We start from the raw sequence: 23,371 nt of genomic DNA on the forward strand, positions 1-23,371 counted from the left end.
GTTCTTTAGAGAACCAACTAGGATAGGGTAGACATGATGGCCAGAAATGGGAGAGGGGTAGCAAAAACAGCTCAGGCAGGTAGAACCTGAATGTAACATACCAGTGATAGGATTAAGGTAATTTGCGAATGCTCATTAAGGCTTCTAGATTTTATCTATATAACATCAAAGAAAGGGAATCCTGGATACTTGCTTTGATTGATTTTATTAGGGATGGGCAATTCTGTCAAGTTCACTTTCACTGAACTCACTGAATTACCAGTTACATTCATTCTTCGCCATTTTCACTGCAATTTGTGGATTTTGTCTTAAGTAGTCCACATGAAAATGTGTAATTTTTTTTATGAGCATTTCTCCTGATATATACATTTTTGTGCCTACTTTTACAAATGTATGCATCCCGCCCGCCGCCCGATAGTTTCTCCCTAACACGCACACTGGGTGTGTACTTCTTCCTAATATACACATTTTGGTGTTCATTTTTAAATCAATGAACTGGCTCACAATGTTTGGAAAAGTGTGGATTTTGGAGTGCAACTACATGCAGGTTTACGTAGAAGTTCAGGGAGTGTGAATTAGGTAGGTTTGCATCAACCTGTGAATTTAATGAAATTTTCATCCATCCTTTGATTTGATGATCTTGAAGAAATTATGCAAGTGCTCCAATAAGGGGTTAATGTAATCTCTTGCTTTTAAGTTGTTTGATCCAATAACTTCATATGTTAATTATGAACTGAGTTGTATTATAATACCAGATCCACTTTGGGGACCTGTAGGTCAACAGCAGGATACAAATTTAATAAATGAATAAAACATAGTATAAAACACACCACACATTTGTCTGTCAACATGTAATGCCCTGGGTTTATTTTGTGAGAGTTCTATCACAATTTTCCAGGTGGGATTAAAAACCTTAAGGATAATGTACGCCATTGGAGTGGGCATTCAGGCTTCGGTACTGACAAAGCACTAGTAGTAGAGTCTTAAGTACCATTCTCTTCACAGAAGAGAGGGCAAATATTTCCAAAGGAAGGCACCCAACAGTTGTGGTTCTGGCCTTGCAGCCTTCTGGAGAATCTTAAAAAGGAAAAAAAGCTGGCTGTTTTCAGAAACTGGAATGATGATACACGTACAGCAATTACTGCATTCTTCTCCCTTATAGCCTTTTTTTCTTAAGAACAAGTAAAGAATGAAGTCTTTAACAATTATACAATAAAAAAATATAATTTGTGATCAAAAGAAGGGCAAGACAACATAAAAACTCCAGTTGTAAGGACTCCATTTGCATACTTGATTTAACACCACTTTTTTGGTGTGCAAGGAAATGGGACAACAGAGGGGGCTGTATGAAGAGCAGCAACATAACTTTAGTGCTTAAAGTACCAGAAACTGCACACGTGTTTGTGAGCTAGTCAGTTGGTAGAATCCATGAGACTTCATTTTTAGCTTGTTACTTGCCTTATGATATTAGAACAGGAAGATCCCATTGAATAGTACATTCCCCATTTTTAAACTGATGCCTTTTAAAAAAATTCTGTATGTATGTCACCATTTTTCACATGATACACAGAAAACTCAAGGACCCAGAGGGGGAACCAAGTTATGTTAATACCATTTACAAAATACCAAGGAGTCCACAGCTACCTAACACATTTACTACAGCACAGGAACCAATGAAGGTACAGTGTACAAAAAACTGTAAACACGGCACAATAAATAGATAAAACAGCAGGTTCCGCACCATGCACATGATGTGATGACACTTCATCTCTATACAATCTCACTTCTCACACTCTTACTTTGTTGCAATTCTCCCTCCCTCCCCTCCCCCCAGCCCCAAGTGCAAAGCATCACAAATGAACGGTTCTGTATTCAAGTAACATATATACAAGGGTATTACAAATATGCAGTACTGTACAGATAATTGCTGTAGTCTTAATTTACAGATGTTGATTCTTTCCTATTAACAGTAAGAAAAGAAAAACCAAAGCATGAGAGATGTGCACTGCTGTCAAGTCCCCACAGCTGCCATGGAAATGCAATATGCTATATTCCATCATCCCTTGCATTCAAATTGCTACTGATGCATAGCACCTAAACAAGTTCCCAAAGGCTGCAGTTCCATTACTATGGAAACTACGTCACCTCCATTGCTACTGTATTGTCTGCTATATTGTTCAGTGCTGGCTTTTCTGTTTCATGGTTTTCCCTGTAAAATAGAAAGAGGAGAGAAAAGCACACAAATAAATATTCGAATAGGACAAAACAACCAAATTAATCTATCAAAGGCCCCATTCAAAAACATTGTAAAACTGATGTTTTTTTCTATCTTCAGAACTTCAATAGAGCATCATCATATTATTCCATCCATTTCTGATTCAAGTCTTCCTCTGTGCATGCAAATGTAGCCAAGACTATTCCATTAGCACACAAGAAGGAAGTATCAGTAGGATCAGGGTAACCGAGGTTTGTAGGGATACCAAAAAAATCTTAAGACAAAACCTTAAAGGGGGAAACTTCTAAAACCACCTCAAAAAGGATTCAATGGCTTGGAATGTTGACTGATAGTGATGGTGGTGAGAACATGACAAGCCGGTTGGATGGGGGATGGAATGCAGTGGTTTGAGAAGACACACAGAAATAAAGTACAGAGAAAAAAATCTCATCGGACAGGTCATTTTCTGACTCACACTGACAAGCTATTTTTAAATAACTGCAGGGACATAAATGAATGCTGACCATTTAAATTCATGGAGAAATCTAAGATTTTAGCATAGCTAGTATTGGACACAAGTGAGTCCACCCAACCCCTGCAATGCCAAAATAGAGAAACAAACTGAAATAGAGCCATTGAGCCACAGAATGCTGATCAATTGTTGGAGGAAAAAAAGGGGAAATGGGAGAAGAGGGAGAATGGAATGCAGTAGCTGGAACCTTGAAGTGAAGCACTCACACAACATTTGATTCATAGCCCACTTGTGTATACTAATAGCAATCTCAATTCTCCGAGTGCCATTGCTCATGTAGCCAAAATGGTGTCACTCATGCACAAGAGGGAGGTATCAGCAGGCTTGGGGAAACCCTAAGGTTTAGAGAAGTACACCCCCCCTCGCATTTTGTTTTCCATGAGGATGAGATCACAAACATGAAAATGAGTATTTTTAATCCTTATAACCCTTTAAGGTGAATGGTTAGAAGGTTTCAAAGTTCATAAAAAGAAAAAGGGATGGGAGATTAGAAAAATATGAACCAACTAGGCTCTGGACATGTGTTCTTTTCTGAACAGCAGCAGCAGGTCCCCTTTCCCCCTGCAGGCAAACTACTTTCAAAATCCAGAATTTCAAAAGCAGTTTGTAATACTGCAAGGATCTCCAAGCTTGGGGTGAACCTAAACAAAGCTCTTTGGACCCTGGCCATTTAATCAGAAGTAAAACTTATTAAATTGAATGTTTACTGTCACGTAACTGTATTTAGAACTGGATACAGTTTCCCAATTCCAGCATTACATCATTAAACAAAACTTCATTGTTCAAGACTTTTATAAAAAGTTAACATCTCTCAGACACAAGATCGTATCAAGATGTCTGCACATCAATCAGACACAAAACACATTAGTATGGTCCTTCAAATCCAAAACATAAAAGTTTCCATATTAAAGAATTTGGTCCTCTTGGAACAAACAGTGACCAAAGTTACTTCGTACTTTATATACTCTAAAGGGGTGATTTTGTGGTGGTTGTCTATGTGGACTCACGAAGTACCAGATAATTATTTTTCAATAATAAGACAGCAGTTCAGAAAGATCTCACCAGTTTGTATCGTAACATAAAGGCTTACCTTGGTACTGTGTCCACAGAGGATGAAGCTGGCACCTTGGGCACCTGACAGTTTGCTGCAGCCAGCTTTAAGGCAGATGATGGAACAGCACTTAGAGTCCTAGGTATGTGTCGTGCATTGAGCGTAGTAATAGAGTTTGCAGTGGCAACTGATGAGGGTACAGTTAATCTAATGTTGTTCCCAAACAGAACCTGAGTTGTTGCAGAATTGGCAGAAGTTACTTGGTGACTCAGTGCACTGTGGGAACTTGAAGTCTGTGTTATATTTGAAGGCTGTAACAAGGCTGAACCTGCTGTTGATGATGAGCTTGTATGTACAAGTGCTGTAGATGTAGTACTACTGAGGTGTAAGCCCTTATATACTCCTATAGGATAAGAGAGAAAAAAACACAAACAATGAGATGTAACTCCAAAATAACAACATTAGATTAGGGCATGAACCTATCCATGTTTAGACAGAAAAACATCCTACAACTCCCAGCATTTCCCAATGAGCATGGCTGGCTGGAGAATGCCAGGAGTTAGAGGATGTTTTCTGTATAAACATGCCTAGGATTGTGCCCTTACTAACTTAAGACACACATAGAAAATCAGGACATAACCATCATTACCATTTCTTACCTGAGGCTTGAAGGATGCCATTCACCCCAATTCCAAGCAACACATCATCCTTCATTTTGAATCCCATGAGCTGTTCTGATGTAACCAATGCTGAAGCAGCAAATTGAGCGCTAACAGAATCCAATGTCTTGGAAATAAAACCCTTTTTTAAAAAAAGAGAAAAGAAAACTAAATAGTCACATAGCAAGCTATAAAAGATACACTACAGTAATTTACCAACTAAATTTCTAGACCCCCTTTCAAATAACAGTTCAAAGCTATTTAATTTTTATATAACCAACTTTAAAACAAGGGTGCAATTCTATGCTGTTTTCACAGAAAAAAGTACTACAACTCCCAGAATTCCTCAGTCAGCCACAGTGGCTGAGGAATTCTGAGAGTTGTAGGGCTTTTTTTGTCTAAAGATTTATGGGACTGCACCCTAAAATAGTGATGCTAAAAGCCACAATAGTTAAAACAGCAGTCAGATCCACAAAGGTGAAGTATAAGAGAGAACTGAAAAATCACCAACTTTACTGACAAAAGATCTGACTCCAAATCTTTGTTCTCCAAAGGTGCACCTAAATGTATGTCAGAGGAATTTAACATCACACATTTACTCACATGATGGGACTTTCTCCTCCCATCTACAGCCCATCATGCCAAATGAAAATGTGCTCTGGAGGGTTCCCCAGCCTTCTGAAACTAATTTGAGAGAGAGAGACAGAGAGAGAGAGAGAGAGAGAGAGAGAGAGAGAGAGTGTGTGTGCGCGCGTGTGTGTTTAGGGAGCTGCAGGGGGAGGGGGAATAATTTCCTCCTGATTCTGCTGATGGAACTAGTTCCATCAGCAGGGGAATATAACTGGATTTCCGCCCCCCCGTATCTTCACTCCTTTGCAAAAAATAAAATAGCAGGGGAACACGTTTTCCAAAAGTCCAACAGGAGGCAACTCCACAGTCCACCACCAAAAAGCCCTGCTTCAAATCTCACTTATTCCTTAAGAGCAAAAGCATAGTGGCTATAATTGGGTAAGCATTATAAATAACTTTTAAAATCAAGTACTAGTAGTTTTAGAATCAGTAACTGGTATATTAACACACAGTATTCTCCTGCTTTTAAGACATCTTTAAAAACCCCTGCAAAGTTCAATAAGCCAAGCACAAGAAAATTTTATTAGTAGTGTTAATATATTAATCTCTTGTCTTAATATATTAAACTTTGAAGTGTCTAAAAGGTATGCCACTTGCATTATGCAAACATTAAATGTTGAATTTCTGATGGGGGGAAACACGAACACACACATACAGTCTAAATTAATGATGTTATCTGCAGCTTTTAAAGAACATGTATACCATGTCTTTAAATACTGAGTTACCTCTTTTCTGTTAAGAGGGAGCAGAGGCAATGCCTACTATACTCACCTGTAGCATCCCTTCTAAACACTTTAGAGTATGGCTAAGATGTAGTTTCGAGCGAAAGCCACTTTCCTGTTGGTTAGTTGCAAGGTGCTATGGCAACAGTTGACAATTAGAGATGAACCCTGGTGGAAAAAATGAGGGATAAATCATAATACAGACAACTCCCTCACCTGTGAAGCGTTCGCAGAAGAATTACTATTTGCTTGCTGTTGATGAATTTGTGCAAGCTGCTGTTTCTGCATTAGTGCCAGTTGCTGCTGATGTTGCTGGTATTGTTCGGCTGTAAATGCTGAACAAAATATAAAATAAGAGAATACCATATCAAAATATGTAAGCCTTGAATGCACATCCCTTATTCTAAAAAAGGAAATTCAACATGTACAGGTCTGAAGCACAGTACATATGCTCAGTGCTCCAACTCCAGTGGGAGCTGGTACTAGCTGCTCTTGTAAAATAGAGCGTGCTTATATACTATATATACAATTAAAAATGTGGCTTGCTGTTCCACAACAGTCAATTGCCACATTACGATCACCATACTAAGAGAATGTCTACTATTAACTACTGATTTGTCAGATGAAATTTGTTCCCTGTTCCTATGTTAGATAATGCCTGGTTTCAACTTTAGAATTAGAATATATGATGAGGTTTTAATCAGTTTCCCTCAATTAACCCACCTGGGGGGAAAATCCAGTCAGTAAGAACGAAGCTGGTTATGCTGATTTACAGAGGAATGAAGAAAGACTGTATTATACTACTTATTTGTCTATGGAGAGTTCTAAAAATAGAAAATAGAGAGGGTTCATTGCAGATTTCATTTCAGTGCATCTTCATGAAAAACTCCCTACTGCCAACTTTTAAAGTGGGCTTAGGCTGAAGAATATGTGTAGCCTAGACCACACATTAGAAGGCTTTCCAAATTAATATGCTCAAATCCAGATTTTGGTGGATGTTCAAAATGCAAATATGAATATTTTGGACATTTACTGAATCAGGTACCACTGATTATCTTAGAAAGGAGTATCAAAACCTCCTAAAACAAGAACTTAAGACTTATTCAACGTGGTCTAGCTTTTCATCTCAAATTCCAGACTCCAGAAAAGTATGACAAATGCGAGGTTTCCAAAAACAAATTAGCTGTGCTCAACTTCATTCAATGCTAGTTCACACACATAAAAACTGAATTAAAAGAGAACACACATACACACACACACTGGGATGTTAACCTACAAGACATCGAAGGAGGTTTTTTCACACGCATCATTTTTTTTTTTTACCACCAAATATAATTCATGGCTATATTACTGCAAGTCAGAACTTCTTTTTACAAGTTCAAGGGCCATATCTAATGCTGCCCATGTGGCAGCAGGACGGGAAGCTAGTGCTTCCTAAGCAACTGGAAATGACCTGAAACAAGAGTTTCCAGTACAGAAAAGGTCAGCGGAACTAGCAGAAGGGAGGTCCACTGACTGGTTCCCTTCTGGAAAAGAGCCTTTTGGCTTGTTTCTGGGGTTGCTCTGGCAAGCTCTAGCTTTCTTCTGCACCAGCGATGGGTCCTGCTGCCGCAACATACTCAGCAGAGGCACAGTGGCAGCATTGGATATTGCCCCACATGTGTAGCTCTTAGTATGTTGCACAGCACCAAATTGTCTAGGCTTTTGAGATTTTTCTCTCCTGGACTTACTCAAGCACGGGCAGTTAAAACATGGCAGCCTACATACAGATTATACTGGCTTCAGCTTTCATCACTTCTCATAAATGAGTTTAAATTGAATTTCACTTGTGGCTACACTTTTAAGCAAAATACATGCATTGCTGCCAAGTAAGTGGTTTTCAGGTATTGTATCGAAATTTGTTATGCAAATACATTGTTTGTGGTATAACTATATGGAGAGAATTATATACAGCTCTACAAATAAACTTAAGGATATATCTATGCAAGGAAGTTAATCAATACAATTAATTTTGTACTCAAATTAAGGTCTCTCATACTTAAACTTCTATTAAATGCAGAGATAAACGCATAAATATTTGGCAGCAACAGCAAGATTAATGTAATACCAACCGTGTAGTTGCCCAGTTTTTTATTCATTTAAAAATGAATTTATTCATTTAAAAATGAATTTATTCATTCATTATTCATTCATTTATTCAAAAGCCCAGTTTTTTATTCATTTCTCTATAATCACATAGACACACAACCACATGGAGAAAGGGAGTGAGGACCAGGTGGTACAAAGTAAGCAAGCCAGCAAGCAGTGATCATGGAGATGGCTGATGTTTCACTTCACACAGAACCTGGTTCACAATATCCTCTCACCACCTGTGGCTTGCACAGACTCACTGAAGGATAATAACATGAACTGGCTCTGAAAGAATGTCTATATTAGCTGTGTTACAAAGAGCTACATTAGGCCTGCCTAATGAGCTTTCTTTTCTTTTTCAAACAGCAGACCTCCATATCATATTAAACTGCTGTTGAAAATCTCTTCAGTTTCAAACGTAGTTTGCCATGTGGCAGGTGAAGCTGATGTTGGAGATAAAACAAGCCCAGTGCACCCTGAAGCAATAGGAACATGATGTGTAGTTCATTCGATTCCAGACCATGGGATATAAATTTGATTTGAATACTTCTAAAGTTAATCTCTACCTCTAAAATGCAGACCTTAAAGTTTAAGACAAAAGCTCTTAGGGAGCAATCCTATGGGGATAGTCAGCTGCTCTGGAGGCTATCAACTACCCAATGCAGGGTGGGTGAAGCACGGAGGGGATCTTCTCCTCTATGCTCCAGCTACTGTGCATTTGTGGCTAGACAGCTGATTTTTGCAGTCTAGCTGGGACATTGGAGCAGTGGGGGATGCCAGATGGCACATAAGAAGCGTCGTAACGCTTCCACAGTCCCCTCCCCTCCCCTAGGAATGCCCCCCTTTTGCCTGCTCTACACTGCACCTACGGGGACAAACCACACTGCCTATGACGGGGCACAGAGTGAGGATTTTGGGAACCAAAAAATCCTATGACTGTCTAGACACTGTCTAGCAGCTATAGGCTTGCTCCCTTAAATGCCTAATCCTAAACAGAGTTAGGCACACAAGCTCATTAAAATCTATAGGCTTTGGCATGCTCTGCATACATATGTATTAAATAATTATGTTACCAAGGACCATTCCACCAAAGATGAATATTCTACATGGAAGTCACTTCTGTGTAGGAAATTGGGCAATTCCCTTAGAATTTGTCACATGCAACAAATGTACATGCAACTTGTATTTTTATATTTTTAATTGTTCTGTGGCATTTTAGTTTTTAACTGTTTGTATGCCCAGAGAACATTAGTTATTGGGCAGATTAAAAATGAAATGAATAAATAACAGACTGCATTTGAGAATCATGCAGTTTCCAGAATAAAAGTGACTTCTGCACAAAAAGCTAAGTTGTGTTTTGAAAAATAGCTACGAATTGGGGGAAACTCATGCAGGAATTTAAACTTGCTTGTGTGGGCAAGGATTTCTCATTAACTACTTGCAAGTATATTGCCAAGACAAACTGGGAAACTGAAAGTATTTTATATAACCTCATATGACACTTTCAATATTTGCATTTTAAACTGTTTGCAACTTTCTAAAATGTAAGCAAATTTTTCCTCAATGGGTGATTAAGATACTAACTGGTAATTTTTGGTAAGGTATAAGGATTTATGACAGCACACACTTGTCTAAAGTTCAAAAAGTTTCAGAAACGTATTCAAGGATTTCAGATGTCATAGTAGGCTGTGTGAGCCTCTCTAGAAGTCTGTGTGTCAAAGCCTACATATAGGTTACATGTAGGCCATGTAGAAAACACTCCCTACCCTTTTGAAGAACTGGAGTTGGGGCTTTAGAAATCTGGATGTTCACGTTCTGCAAATTGATGATTAAGGACGAACACCCTTTTTTGGTGCATGTTCCTAGTGATCATGACTAAAAGTTTCTCTAAATGATGTGGTTTTGTCCATTAATTATTCTCCAGGGAAGTCATGCAGTCTCCTTTCCTTGAAGGCTGTAAAGGTGAAAGACTAAAGACATCTGCAAGGGTCAGCAAGCGATCTGCTATCCTGTCTTAAGCCCCTATTAAGCCACCATGGGCTCCAACTCATAGGGCTATTGGCAAGATCAGAGACTGCTTTGTAAAAGCAGCTTCCCGTGTAGCCCAAGAAATAACCCCTTTAAATTCAGGGGCGATTCTGATAGAAGACACTTTTGAACAAACAAAAAAGTTTAGAAGTCCAGTGGACAAACCCTTGCATGCAGTTAAGGGACATGCTCAATAGTAGCCGCAGATTATTTCTATCTGTTTAGATACCATTGGGAGCCTGAGTGTGGCTTTCTGAAAGTAGAAAATGAGAGGTTTTTGAATTTTCCATATGCCTACAAATTCCATAATCTCTACCGACTGTAATGCCTCATAATTCTTCCTTAGTGAGTTGAGAAAATGAACCCAGAATGCTGCAAACAAAAAGCAAACACACAAATAGTGCAATCTGCATAAAGCAGAGCATGCATTATTTCCTTAATCTGCATAATTTAATCCAACCACAGATTTTAGGCTTTCTGTTGACACAACAAAGAATTTTAAATGCAGAATTTTATAACCCTTCTTGCTGTAGTTCACATAACTTTTCTGGAAGTTAAATGCCTATCACCTTTAAGAAAATTTTAAAAAAAAGAAATTAAGAGTTTCTCAACCCTCTATTTGCACTCATTAGCTCATCACATCCAGCAGTTGTGGAGCAGGTAACAAGTTATTTGTGGCCATCTACTTCTAAACATGCAAACTAGGCATAATATTACTAACAAATTCTCTGCCTTATTTCTGGCAATAGTAAAATATGAGACAGGAAATCCTAAGATTAGTTTTTGTAGCATGCAATATAGTTTTGTTCTGTTTGAGTGTACAGTACTCATTTCTACGATTAATACAGCTTGCCTTTTAGGTTTCCTTCTCAGATCCAGTTAGTGAGACTCCAGTTACAGTGTTGTCACTTTGGGCACTTTCGGTGCCACAGACTGCTCTCTACCCTGCAATTTATTTAATTGGCCAGTAATTATTTCATATATGCTTGATAATTTATTTAAGGTGCTTTGATACTGCCTTTCTGAAATCAGTCAAGGCAATGTACATTTAAAAACAATCACGACAACAGTAATGAAATAAAAATATAATCAAACAATAAAAGTAACATTAAGAATCATGATATTACATTTGGATTACTTGTGACCATGGGAACCTCTTACCATACTAAAAAGCAAAGGTAGCTGTGTTGACCATAAGAGAAATGCCAAAATCCATGTTGCTGTGATACCTTTATTAGGTCACCTAAACATCACCCTAAATATTTTTTGTGCAAGCTTTCGAGATTCCCAGATCTCTTCTTCGGGAACAATGTTAAAAAGGGGGGAGGGAGAGCAGAGGGGAAAAGGTGACTGCAAACTGTAGTTGCAGACAGTGTGACTAGACTATCCAGTCACCTTTCCTCCTCCTCTCCTCCTTTTTAACACTATGCCTGAAGAAGAGATCTGAGAATCTTGAAAGCTTGCACAGAAAAAAAAAATGTGGATCATCTTTTAGTTGGCCTAATAAAGGCATTACAGCAACATGGATTTTGGAATTTTACCATACTGTTAAACCTATGAAATGTTGCAAGTATTTTGCTTTTGGTAAAAAGCTCTTTCAACAAGTAATTAGCAAGAAGTCACAAAAATTGTCTATTACTGTGGAAGACTGTAATGGTTCAAGAATGCTTTTAAGTAATCTGAGAGCATATAACAGAAATTTCTACAGGGATGCACTGCATCTCAGCTCTGTGCTTGATGTGTCATTGTGAAGGACTGTTTCATGCAATATCCACAGCTTTCCATGCCATTTCAACTTTTTGCTCAAATGGTGCAAAGAAGAAAAACTCTACACAGGTTGGTCGGTTTAGGTGGCACATATGTTTAATAAGCAATGTTACTAGCAGTATGCCAACTGATACGATCAGTACACAGAGGCCCTTTCAGAAAAAGCAGTTGCACAACAACATTAGTTGACAATTATTGTTAGATTTGAAGTCCTGAGAAGCATTATCAGTCATTCACAGGTTTTTTTCCTTCTACAGTCCATGCCACATTTATCTTTCGAGCCAGTGTTTTTTTGTTTGTTTTTTAATACCGGGCTTTCAGAATTGGTTCTCTATAGCAATTATACTTAAAAACAGGCCTCTCTATATGCATACTTTAATTTTTACTTTCAGTGTATTATACAGTCTGAGTGAAGCGTGTGAAACGGTCATCTATAAAATTCATCTTCAACACAGAAGACTCAGTAAAGTGTAGGATAGGTTACAATACCTTGAAAGTCACAAAAACATATACAGTAAGTATAATAATGCTTGACATTTCTCTAAGCCCTAGGCAAGCTTGATTTTAGATAAAATCAAAGTTCTGACCTTCCAAAAATCCCTTCGAAAAGCCACTTATTAGCAAACGAGCACTAGTTACACGCGGAATAAAAAACGCTGAGTGCACTAGGTATGTCTATTAGATTTCTAGACAGAAAAAACAGCCATTTAGACTCTCCACAAAGTAAATCATGAGGGCCTGAACATTAAAACCAATACTAGAGATTTTCAGACTTCTATACTAGAGATTTTCAGACTTCTATTCTGAAGTATCAAACTTGCTTACTTTTCCCCCTTGAGAAAGTCAACCTTATCATTTATAAAATGTTACCCATTCATAAGCTATGAATGAGTTCTCAACAAAAACACACTGGATTATCATCAAGACAATGAGTCTTTTTCTATGCAGAGCTAACACCCAGTTGTCCAGACTATTATTATATTTCAAATCTTTCATCAATAGTTGTAAAAATTTTAAATATATATTTAATAGTTCTTTATTATGGCCCAAACAAAAGAACAGCACATATTTAGAATGGCTTTATTTGTTTCTTGAACACCAGCCCCCTCTTCTCCCCCTCTCCAAATAAACCAAAGTTCACAATATAGGGATCTGCTGTTTCGTTTTGTTTTAAGGTAGCCAATGAGCACATCTAAAGTAGCTTCCTAGTTTGCGGATCATATACAGAATAGATACCTTCTGCTCACTCGTTTACTTTAATTTGCAGGGCACTAGGAAATGTGCTTCTGCACATGCTAAACAACTAGAAAGGTCATATTATATATAGACAGGGCAGTCAAACCAGATCCTTTACTGGGGAGAGAAGTAGGTAGCCAGGGGTGCTGTGTGTGCAAAAGACAGAGAAATAAATGAAGTTACCAACTCTGAAAAACATCACTACATAACTTAAAAAGAAATGGATTAATATCAAGCTCCCAAGTGACACTGGCTAGTTCAAGAGAAGAATGATGCAAGCACTTAATGTTTTACAGTACAATTTCCTTGGAAAATGCAGTATAAAAATCAAAATTAAAATAAAGATCTTAAAATATTCTTGGTTTAGTGTCAAGCACACAACATTTTAATTAAAAAGGAATCCAACTCTCAAGGCAAATCCCTATGGTTGAACTATATTGTCATTTCTTTACTTGAAAATGCTTCTTCCTTCAAACTGCTCTATTGTCACATAATGCATTAATAAAAGGACTACTACGTTGTATGTAGGAAAATTCTATCCAAGACTAGGCTTGCTAAAGAATCTACATCTCAGGTTAAAGGAGATCTAATAATCTAAAGATTTTATTTTCTTCCATTCTGTTTAAATGGTCTACTGTCTTTCTATATGATAATAGCTACATCTGGGGGGAAATTTGGCAAAATATTCTGATACATTGCTTCTACTCTTTAATACATTTTATTCATGGCTCAATTATTTGGCACTGACAGCTGTATGTTAAAAACTACCGCCTATATTTCTTACTCAAATACAAGATCACCAGCAGAGAAGCTAGTAGTAAGTACAGAAGCCAAAAGTTTCATAAAATGGACAGATAAAGTTTACTAAGAGATACCTTCTCTTTAAGATTATAGCTAAATCATAAGACAACTTCATTTTATTAAACAAATTAATTGATTCTCACTTTAAATTGTTAACAATCTAAAAAAGCATGATTTGCATCTAGCTTGTATCTACTTTTGGCTTCAAATGAATAGTTAATTGAAAGATTATGAATTATGCTTGGTCTCACTTTGAAGCACAGTAGACCACATATATCCAACACAATATGGCCCATTCACACATAATGGCGGCAAATGGTGGATTAACCTACAATTTACCACGACACATACTGGGTGCGTTCCACAGCTTTAAAAAAAAATATTCACAGCCTCAGATCAGTCCTATTGGAGGTTACTATGCAATGTCTGAACTTCGACAATATACGTTAATTGTGGGTTAAGCAACCCACAGTTCCTATATAATTAAATTAGGGAAGAATTTCCCCCCTGCCATGCTTCATTTTCTTCCTACCTATGAGAGGCCACCTAGACTCGACTGAACTGTAACAAGGCTGGAATGCATCTATACAAGTTAAGGCAGGGGACCAACCGACTTAACTTGCATAGATGCATTCTATACAAGTTAATGATTCTGTTAATATTGTACAAATTTCTACAATATTTCTACAAATTTCTGTAGTGTTAGTTCTTTCTACACAGCAGTCTAAAAATACAATTCAAGTACAACTCTGGTTATTACAAAGCGTTCCCGCAATAATAGCCTTTTCAGAACATTATCATAGGAAACTACAGAGAGTTGCAAGGGTGAAGGAGGCTTAGCCACTGGACATTCGGGACTTTTACCATTAGTCACTGACTATATTAGTTAAGCTTTCAGTTAAGGACTAACACTGCAGGGAGAACAGTTCTATAAATCTTAACATTTAATACATACAAACCTAGGATTCTTAACATTTAATATATACAAATATTTCTCAAAGGCCGCCTCAAATTGTTTAGATGTGTTTGACTACTTCAAATGAATTATTGGCTATGAAAGCCAAACTAATATAATTTTTAGTGCATAAATATACGTTACGTTTAGGAATAAGAATATGAATCTAGATCAGGGATAGGCACAACTCTCAACAGCCCCAGTCAGTATGGCCAATGGTTGGGGATTTTGAGAGTTGTAGCCCAAAGCATCTGGAGGGCATCAGCTAGCCTATCCCTGCTGTAGATACTGTTTGGATTTTAAATTTATTCACTATTTTACTATTGGTTATTTCCAGTATTATCAGACAGATTTGATACCATTAATATTCTAAATGTACATCCCTATTTCAAATTGACTGCTATTTCAATTTTCCTCTCTGCACTCAAGCATATTGACTTAGCTAAAACCTTTCTACTTAGTCTACAATGCCAAGTGCTTTAGGACACAGACTATAAAAAATGGTTAACTTTGAACTCCAAATTCCACTTCTTCAGCCAGGGTGCACACTGAATACTAGACAGTAGGAAGCCAACTGAATTTACTTGCAAAGTACACCCAAATACCTCAACCTTAAACCACTTTACAACTCCGATCATAACTTGTTGTGTTTCCTAACTGAATGGGACATATAATTTTTGTTATTAAAATTATAATCTAATTTATGTATTTGATTGACAGTGCATTTTTTAACAAGTGGTCCATTCCACACATGGCAAAGTTTGTACTCTGATATGGCAACTTTCCAGCTTCTGCATGTGAACTGTTTCACACAAAATTTCATCAATGCTGTGCTGTGGTTTGGCTGCTCTGTAGCTTGCACACTCCAAGTTCTCTCCTGAATGTCTAGGTCAGACAAACCAGTTTGCCCCTACATCTGAATGAGTAAACTAGCTTGCACTTGTCCTCCAAAACAGCTCTGGAAATCAAAGTTTAGAGTGGGTTTCCAATTTTGGTTCGGAGGACAAGTGCAAAACATATTTTGCCAGAATCAGATACGGCCACAAACTATGGTTTTTCCAAACAAGTAAGTCATGTAGGGAACTGGAAGTTCTAAGGAGGAAAGAAAACACACATACAAGCCCAAGGTTTAGACTCAATGGTGAAGCAAAGGTTGAGTTACGTCCAAATCAGCCTATTCTACCACCTCAAAAATCCAGCTATGGACTGGGCTTAGATGGGTTTAAGATTTCGAACAACTTCTGATCTTACCATCTTCTATTTTTTCAGTCAAAGTCAAAATCAATTGTTGTAACTATAGTCAACAGCATGATAAGACTATCTGCTCATTCCCCAAGAATGTTTACTTGGAAAAGGAGAAGGGGACGGCAGAGGATGAGATGGCTAGATAGCATCACCAATGCAATGAATATGAACTTGAGCACACTCCGGGAGAGAGCGGAGGACAGGAAGGCCTGGCGTGCTATGGTCCATGGGGTCACGAAGAGTCGGACACGACTTAACAACAACAAAGTCCTATTATGTTTAATGGGGCTTATTCTTTAGCAAGTCTATTTAAGATTGCAGCCTACCCATGTACTCATGTGGGTTCTGTAATTTTCTAGTTATCCAGCTTTAATGGTTACCAGCAAATACCCAAGCACATAGTTGCTCTCCATAGCTGGAAATAAATGTCCTTTTAGCATAATTATTTGTATTATTTTACAACTGTAAATGCTGAAATAATTGTCCATGCTTATTAACTTGTCAGATAATCTTAAGTTTAAGGGCAAAAGAATGCTGCAACCATGATGCAAGGTATTTATTCTAGGTATAACAAAAACATTATACAAATCCAGGTGAAAGTTACTCAAATGAACCAGTCCATGCACACTGTATATAGTTTAGTTTTCTTAATACAGGCCTACACAAAAACATGCAACTCATCAAAACAAAATATGCAACCCACTAAATCCTGATGTTGCTGCTCATCTGAGACAGGGGTGGAGTGTGTGTGTGTGTGTGTGTGCGCGCAGGGTGCGGTTGCAGGACGTAAGACATGACTGTTGTGGCCCACCAAACCTGTCCTAATGCACTGTTAGCAATGGCCACACAAGTACAAATTTGATACCACATGTATGACTGTTAGTGCTAACAAAAGCATTACTATATTATAACTCTTCCTAGGTCTGAAGCTAACTTGATTGACTACAAAAGTCATTAATAATGGTTACGATAAACATAAATGATTAAAGCAATTCAGTCAAATGTTTTCAGATGTCTTAAGAAAACTGCTATGGACAACACTGTTGATATACTTTGATTCTACAATGGCAGAGTTTTGTTTTGTTTTTAAAGACAGTCAAATATGCATTGCTACTGAAGAGTTCAACAGAACTGAAGAGACTGCTGGCTGTTCAGAGTCTCTTATTAGTTTCAGAGAAGAGCAAGTATACTAATGTCATACTATAAACGCTCCACTGTCAAAATTTATGTTTGCAGGTTACACATTTAAACCAAGAACTCCTCAATCCTGTCTGTCTGACTGAGGCTAGTGGAAAAACTGCTGAATGAGTTTTTCCAATGGTGGCTTCTAAGCTTTAGCACCAGCTTCCACAGTACAAAACATCTGAGAGCTTGGTCCTTTTAAGAAGGAGTTAAAAGACTGTTTGTAGGCAGGTCTTTTCATGGTTAGACGTTTTACATACAATGCTGGTAGCTCTTTGGTTTTAACCTGTCCTCATCTATCATGTTTTGAAATGTTATAATTTTATATTTTTAATTTCTAAATTTTGCACCCTATCTTGAGAATCCTGATTGAAAAGTGAATTATAAATTGTGTAATTAAATAAATATAAGATACCAAAGAGTCATAATAAAGTTAATTATGCATTTAACAGAGATTTATTTTAAAAAATTATTTTAAAGACATATTGTTAGATCCAGATATAGCCACACTTAAAGTAGACCTACTAAAATCAGACTTTCATCATGACTAACTTGTCCCATTAATTATAACAGGACTACTCCAACACACTATATTAAAATTTAGATTTCAGCATGACATTTAAGCTTGCAAGATAAAATATCAATAGCTGAGAAAAAGACATGGAGTAGATAAATGAAAGTTGAATTATTGTTGCCAAAATTTGTAGAATTAAGTTTGTCAAAATCAACATACCAAAGTGTGCTGAACCACTGCTACTTTTACTTTGTATAGAGGTACTGCATGTCTGGGTCCCAGGTTGTGCTGTGCCTGTTTGATTTACACATCTGTGTAATTTCCTATAGGAAAGTTCGTCATTGTCACTGTCATGTAGGGATGGTGTCCGAGGCCTAAAATGCCGCCATCTACATGATTTGATATTGACTAGTATCTGACTGAGGTCTTTAGAGAAAGATCTGTCCGAGGTATTTGTTTCTGAGGTATTGGCAAATTGATTGATTGAAGAGTGTAGTTGTGAGGAAAGCATTTCTGAATCCAGCTGGCAAAATGCACTGTTGTTCTCGGAATACGCTCGGTCCAGTAGCACCCTAAAAATGGGAAGATTGACTTTTTATAGTGTACAAGCCAATGTGAGATTTCTATCCACACCCCAAGCAAAACTAATATAATAGCCATGCTTAGAAGAAATATCAGAAACAGATTGAGAATTCTGTGACAAAAATCTTTCAAAACCAGTACATTTTGACATACGGAGAACAAACAATACTGTTAAGAGTCACACATAAAAGTGCAAGTCAGCATTCCAACATTTAATCCATTGTGGCAGCTTAACATACATATATCTACATTCCACTCCCAATTCGAATAAAGCCTTTTACATTCTTTTTGGGGGTCATCTTTTTGTTAAGTTTCCTATAGCAGCATATGAAAATCTACAAGAAATCATTGCAGAACTGCACATCAAGGTAATGGTGATCTATAGAATTTTGAGTGGGTATCAAAGGTATTCCCCAAAGGATCACAGGAAAATACTGTCTTTTAAAGATGTTTGGGGAGTCTTAGGATCAAATCCCCCCACCCCCCGGCCACATACAGTGTTTTCTTACTTCTTTGTCATGGCTTTGAGGCAAACCACAATTCAACCATTCAAACCAGGACTGGGAAGGGCAAATCGCTTACCTGTAAATGTGGTTCTTCGAGTAGTCATCTATGAACTCACACATATGGGTTATGCGCCTGCACAGAACAGTCATTTGGAACATTCTAGAGCTGAGCAAAGTTTCAGGCGGAAGCCCCACCCATGCTCCAGGTGTGGTTTCCACCTGCTGCTCAGTTCCATGTCTGCCACAGTAGAGGAAAAAATTAAGAGCAAAGCATCAAAGTGGGAAGGCGGGATGGGTTGTGCGGGTTCACAGATGATCACTTGAAGAACCACAGTTACAAGTATTTATTATTATTATTATTATTAATTAATTAATTAAATTTCTTGATCGCCCACCTGGCCGGTCACCCGGCCACTCTGGGCTATGTACAATACAACAATCAAAAACAGGAAAATTAAGCATTAAAACATCATATTCTAAAAATACCCTAACCCACTCCTCAAATGCCTGCCTGAACCACCAAGTTTTCAATGCATGGCGGAAGCTTATTAAAGAGTGAGCATGGCAAAAATCTCTAGGGAACGAGTTCCACAGAGTGGGGGCCACCACAGAGAAGGCTCTCTCCCTCATCCTCACCAGCCTAGCTGTCCTGGCTGATGGGACACAGAGAAGGCCATCCGAGGCTGATCTTGTTGAGCGGCCTGTCTGGTATTGCTGGAGGCGCTCCTTGAGGTAGGCTGGGCCGGAACCGTATAGGGTTTTAAAGGTCAAAGCCAACACCTTGAATTTGGCCCGGAAAACAACTGGTAGCCAGTGCAACTCCTTCAGCACTGGAGTGATGTGATCACGCCGGTGGCTGCCTTTAATCAGGCGAGCCACCGTGTTCTGCACCAGCTGCAGCTTCCGAACTGTCTTCAAGGGTAACCCTATGTAGAGTGCATTGCAGTAGTCTAGATGAGAGGAGACCAGGGCATGTACTACCAATGGGAGCAGATGGTCGGGAAGGTAAGTAAGCAAACTGTCCTTCTTCATAGTCTCTATGGTTCACACATACAGGTAACTAATAAGCAAGAAACATACTGCAGGAGGGAGATGTTTCACAACGATTGTAGAGAGGACCACCCTGCCAAAGGCTGCATCCACATGAGGTTGGATGTCCAGGTGGTAGTGCTTAATGAAGGTTGAGGGCTGAGCCCAGGTTGCAGAATGGTACAGCTAGGGAAGTAGATCACCCAGGGAAAACAGCAGATAATGCCAAGGCCTTAGTTCAGTGACCGTGGACATGCAAGGAGCTAGCTGGAAGGCATGCAAGCTGATACATGAGGAGTATGGTTGGCACAACGTACTTAACAAAACATTGTGGGGATACAGAGTGTCCCTTCCTTGGGCCGATGTGGCACTCAAACAGACGAGGGGAGGTTCAGAATGAGGCCATGGATTGTATAGAATGAGAGAGCTCTCTGGATGTTTAACTAGTGAAGTCTGATCTCCAGCAGTGAGGTGGGGTGTGGATAAAACACTAGTAACACAATATCCTGAACCAAATGAAACTGTGATGCTAACTTTGGGAGACAGGACCAGTCTGGTCGCAAAACCATCTTATCTCTGTGGAACATTAAATTGTGGTGAAGACCAGAGAGCTCACCTGCTCTATGTTCTGAAGTAAAGGTGGTGAGGAAGGCCACCTTCATAGTAAGAGGTCATAGGTCAGATGTAAACATTGGTTTGAAAGGTTTCACTATTAATTGCTCCAGTTTCACTGATAGGCTCCATGCTGGAACAGGTAGAGTGACTGGTGGGTAGAAGTTGGTAAGTCGCTTGAGAAAATGCTTGACATCTGGGTATGAGTAGAGGGAGAAGCCTTGAACCTTATCATGATTAGCTGAAATTGCTGCCAAGTATACTCTTGAGCATTGAGAGTGCAAGATCCTTAGTTTTGAGAGAAAGAAGGAACTCAAATACTCGAGAAAAGTCACAGGACACTGTCTCATTGGTATGAGAAAGGCTAAAAACACCTTCCACTTAGCAGCATACAAAGCCCGAGTGGAAGGTTTGCGGAAGGCAGCCATTTCCTCTAATATCTCTTTAAAGAACTGATGAGGTCATCCACCCTCCAGACGGTGAGGCAAAGGGTTTCAAGATTGGGAGGTCTGATCTTTCCCCTGTACATGATAAGGGGGTCTGTCCTTTGAGGGAGATAGAGAAAGCTGCAGTTAGAGAAGAACTAACGTTTTGAACCACTGTTGTCATGACCACCATGGGATTATTAAGATTCAGGGGATGCTGTCATCTATCTTGTTCACAACACATCTGAGAGGAAAAGGGAGGGAAGGCATAGTTTAGGGTGCCCTCCACCACCACTGAGGAACATGCAGAGAGTCCTAATTGTGGCCTGCTCTGCTGCATAAGGTCCTGATTTTAGGCTTGTAGAAAAACAGTCTACAGTAAGGATGCCCCACACCTTCAACAGGTGTGATGTGATGACCAAAGACAGCTCCCATTCTTGAGGGGTGGTCCTGGACTGACTGAGTCCACAATTGTATTCAACATGCCTACAAGGTAGATGGCTACAGGAACAATTAAGGCAGGCTAAGCACCAGTCTCAGAAGTTCAGGGTGAGAAGCAAAAGGAAAAGAACCTTTCCCCCACTTGCTTGTTGACATAAAAAACTACAGTGGTGTTGTCTGTGGCAATCTGGATCAAGCGTCCAGAAATGGTCAACTCAAATGCTTGGAAGGTCGTTGAGACCACTAGCAATTCAAGTTGGTTGGTATGCATAGTTTGTTCTTGATGAGGCCATCGGTCGTGTACCTTGAGTGAGCTGCAATGAGGCCCCCAGCCAGAAAGAGATGTCACCACGGTGATGGTTACAGATAGATGGAGAGGCTGAAAACAGCCCCACCAATAGGTTTGCTGGGATAGTTCAACAGTCCAGGGAGCATCGGAACTGTTGAGGGAGGCTTAGGAGACGGGCTGGGCAGTCCTTCTCTGGCTTGAAGGTCTGTCAGAACCAGGACTATAGTGGCATCATGTGGAAGTGAGCCAGAGTGGTTACAGCTGTGGTTACAGCCTTGAGGCCAAGGAGGTGTTGGATGACAGTTGCTCAGGATCAAGAGTAGGATCTCATGTCATGTGCCAAGCATCTCAGTGTATCCAGTTGGTGGGTAGGGAGGCACAGGCTCGACTAGAATCCAGAAGTGCCTTTTCCCTATAAATTGCTGTGTTTGAGAAGGGATAAGGCAGAACTTATCTTTGTTGACCTGTAGGCTGAGGGATTTGAGAAGTTCTAAGGCTGTCACAATATTGGCCTGGAGATGATGGAACGAGGGAGTGATGAAGAGTCAGCTATCTTTGTATAGAAGATCACTATCCCCTGTAGTCAGAAGTGTGCTGCTACCACTGCCATGCATTGTGTAAGACTCTCAGCGCTGTGGCTAGATCAAATGGGGGGACTTTGAACTGGAAGAAGCGGTTTCTGAGGGCAAACAGGAGGAAAAGGTGTGAGGCAGGGTGGACTGTAATATAAAAGTTAGCATTCTGGAAGTCTACTGTGGTGAACCAGTCTCTGTGGCACAGTAAAGGAAAAACGGAAGAGTGTAATCATTTGGAATTTCTATGGTCGGATGTAGCAATTCACGTTTCAATGGTTGAGTACAGGCCAAAGACTGCTGCCCTTTTGGGGTGGAGGGGCAGTGAAGTACTGGGAGAAAAAAAAAGTAAGCTTTTGAGCAGAGGTGATTCTTTGTATCACACCTTTGTCCAAAACTATGGAGATTTCTTCCCTGAGTGCCAATGTTGGGCAGGTAGTTTGGGAAATCCCGAGGGGGGGGGGGTTCTTTGAACTCGATGGCGTGGCCCCGACTAACGATTGAAAGTACCCAGGTATGTTGTAACTGATTCCCACACAGGCAGAAAAGGTCCAAGTTGGCTGGAGAAGAGTAGGACCAATGGTCAGGAGCCCCTGTGCAAGTCAAAGATGAAGTTTGAACTGGTTGGAGTGCTTGCCCTGTGTGGGTTGGTGGTGTTTGTTCTGGAAAGATCATCTCAGTTGAAAGGATGTATATGATACTGGTCTAATCTGGTTAAGGCTGCATCTAACTGGCACTTTAATGACCCCTGGTATTGATAATATGGGTGAGGGAGTTTTGTGTAGCTGGAGGAGGATTGCGATCCCATTCCCATCTTCTGAGCACATGTTTTCATCTTGTGCATGTGGTCCAAAGTCTCATCTGTGGATGCATTAAGAAGTCCTTCTCTATTGAACAGGTCTTCCTCTCTGGATCTAGCCTCTTGGTTAAACCCTGCTGTTCCATGCCAGGCATGACAAGCTAGTTAGCCGTCAGCATAGCCTTGGAGCTGCAGTTGGCCATATGTGGGGCTGTATTAATTTGTTAGCCTGCTAGTCTGTGAACTTTGGCTTGGAATACATTTTCTGTGAGGCAGTTGAGCAACGGCCAGTAGGCTGCCATGCAAGTCTCATAGTTTGCTACTTGGAGTGCTAGGGTTGCAGAATAGATCCTACATCCCATCAAGTCCAACTTTCTCTCTTCCAAGTTGACCAGGACAGAATGGGGCCTTTGTCTGGTCTTGGACTGGGTAGCCTCCACAATGATAGA

At 39.4% G+C, this 23,371-nt stretch overlaps 1 protein-coding gene across 4 annotated transcripts in view; it reads right to left on the reverse strand.

Annotated features, from left to right (window-relative positions):
* Positions 1-836: 836 nt before the first annotated feature.
* EPC1 (enhancer of polycomb 1) overlaps positions 837-23,371 on the reverse strand; it is a 73,666-nt gene continuing 51,131 nt past the window's right edge. For all 4 annotated transcript variants that reach the window (XM_084859187.1, XM_084859184.1, XM_084859186.1 and 1 more), the window contains exons 10-14: positions 17,887-18,239; positions 6,026-6,144; positions 4,458-4,599; positions 3,838-4,201; positions 837-2,209 (exon numbers count right to left, since the gene is read on the reverse strand). In XM_084859187.1, coding sequence (XP_084715313.1) covers positions 2,137-2,209; positions 3,838-4,201; positions 4,458-4,599; positions 6,026-6,144; positions 17,887-18,239 — 1,051 coding nt within the window. In that variant the 3' untranslated portion in view covers positions 837-2,136. The remainder of the gene's footprint in view (positions 2,210-3,837; positions 4,202-4,457; positions 4,600-6,025; positions 6,145-17,886; positions 18,240-23,371) is intronic.

This window comes from Heloderma suspectum, chromosome 5 (genome assembly GCF_057233095.1).
Source record: "Heloderma suspectum isolate Gila_16-S chromosome 5, 16-S_ref, whole genome shotgun sequence".
In the NCBI taxonomy this organism is placed as follows: domain Eukaryota; kingdom Metazoa; phylum Chordata; class Lepidosauria; order Squamata; family Helodermatidae; genus Heloderma; species Heloderma suspectum.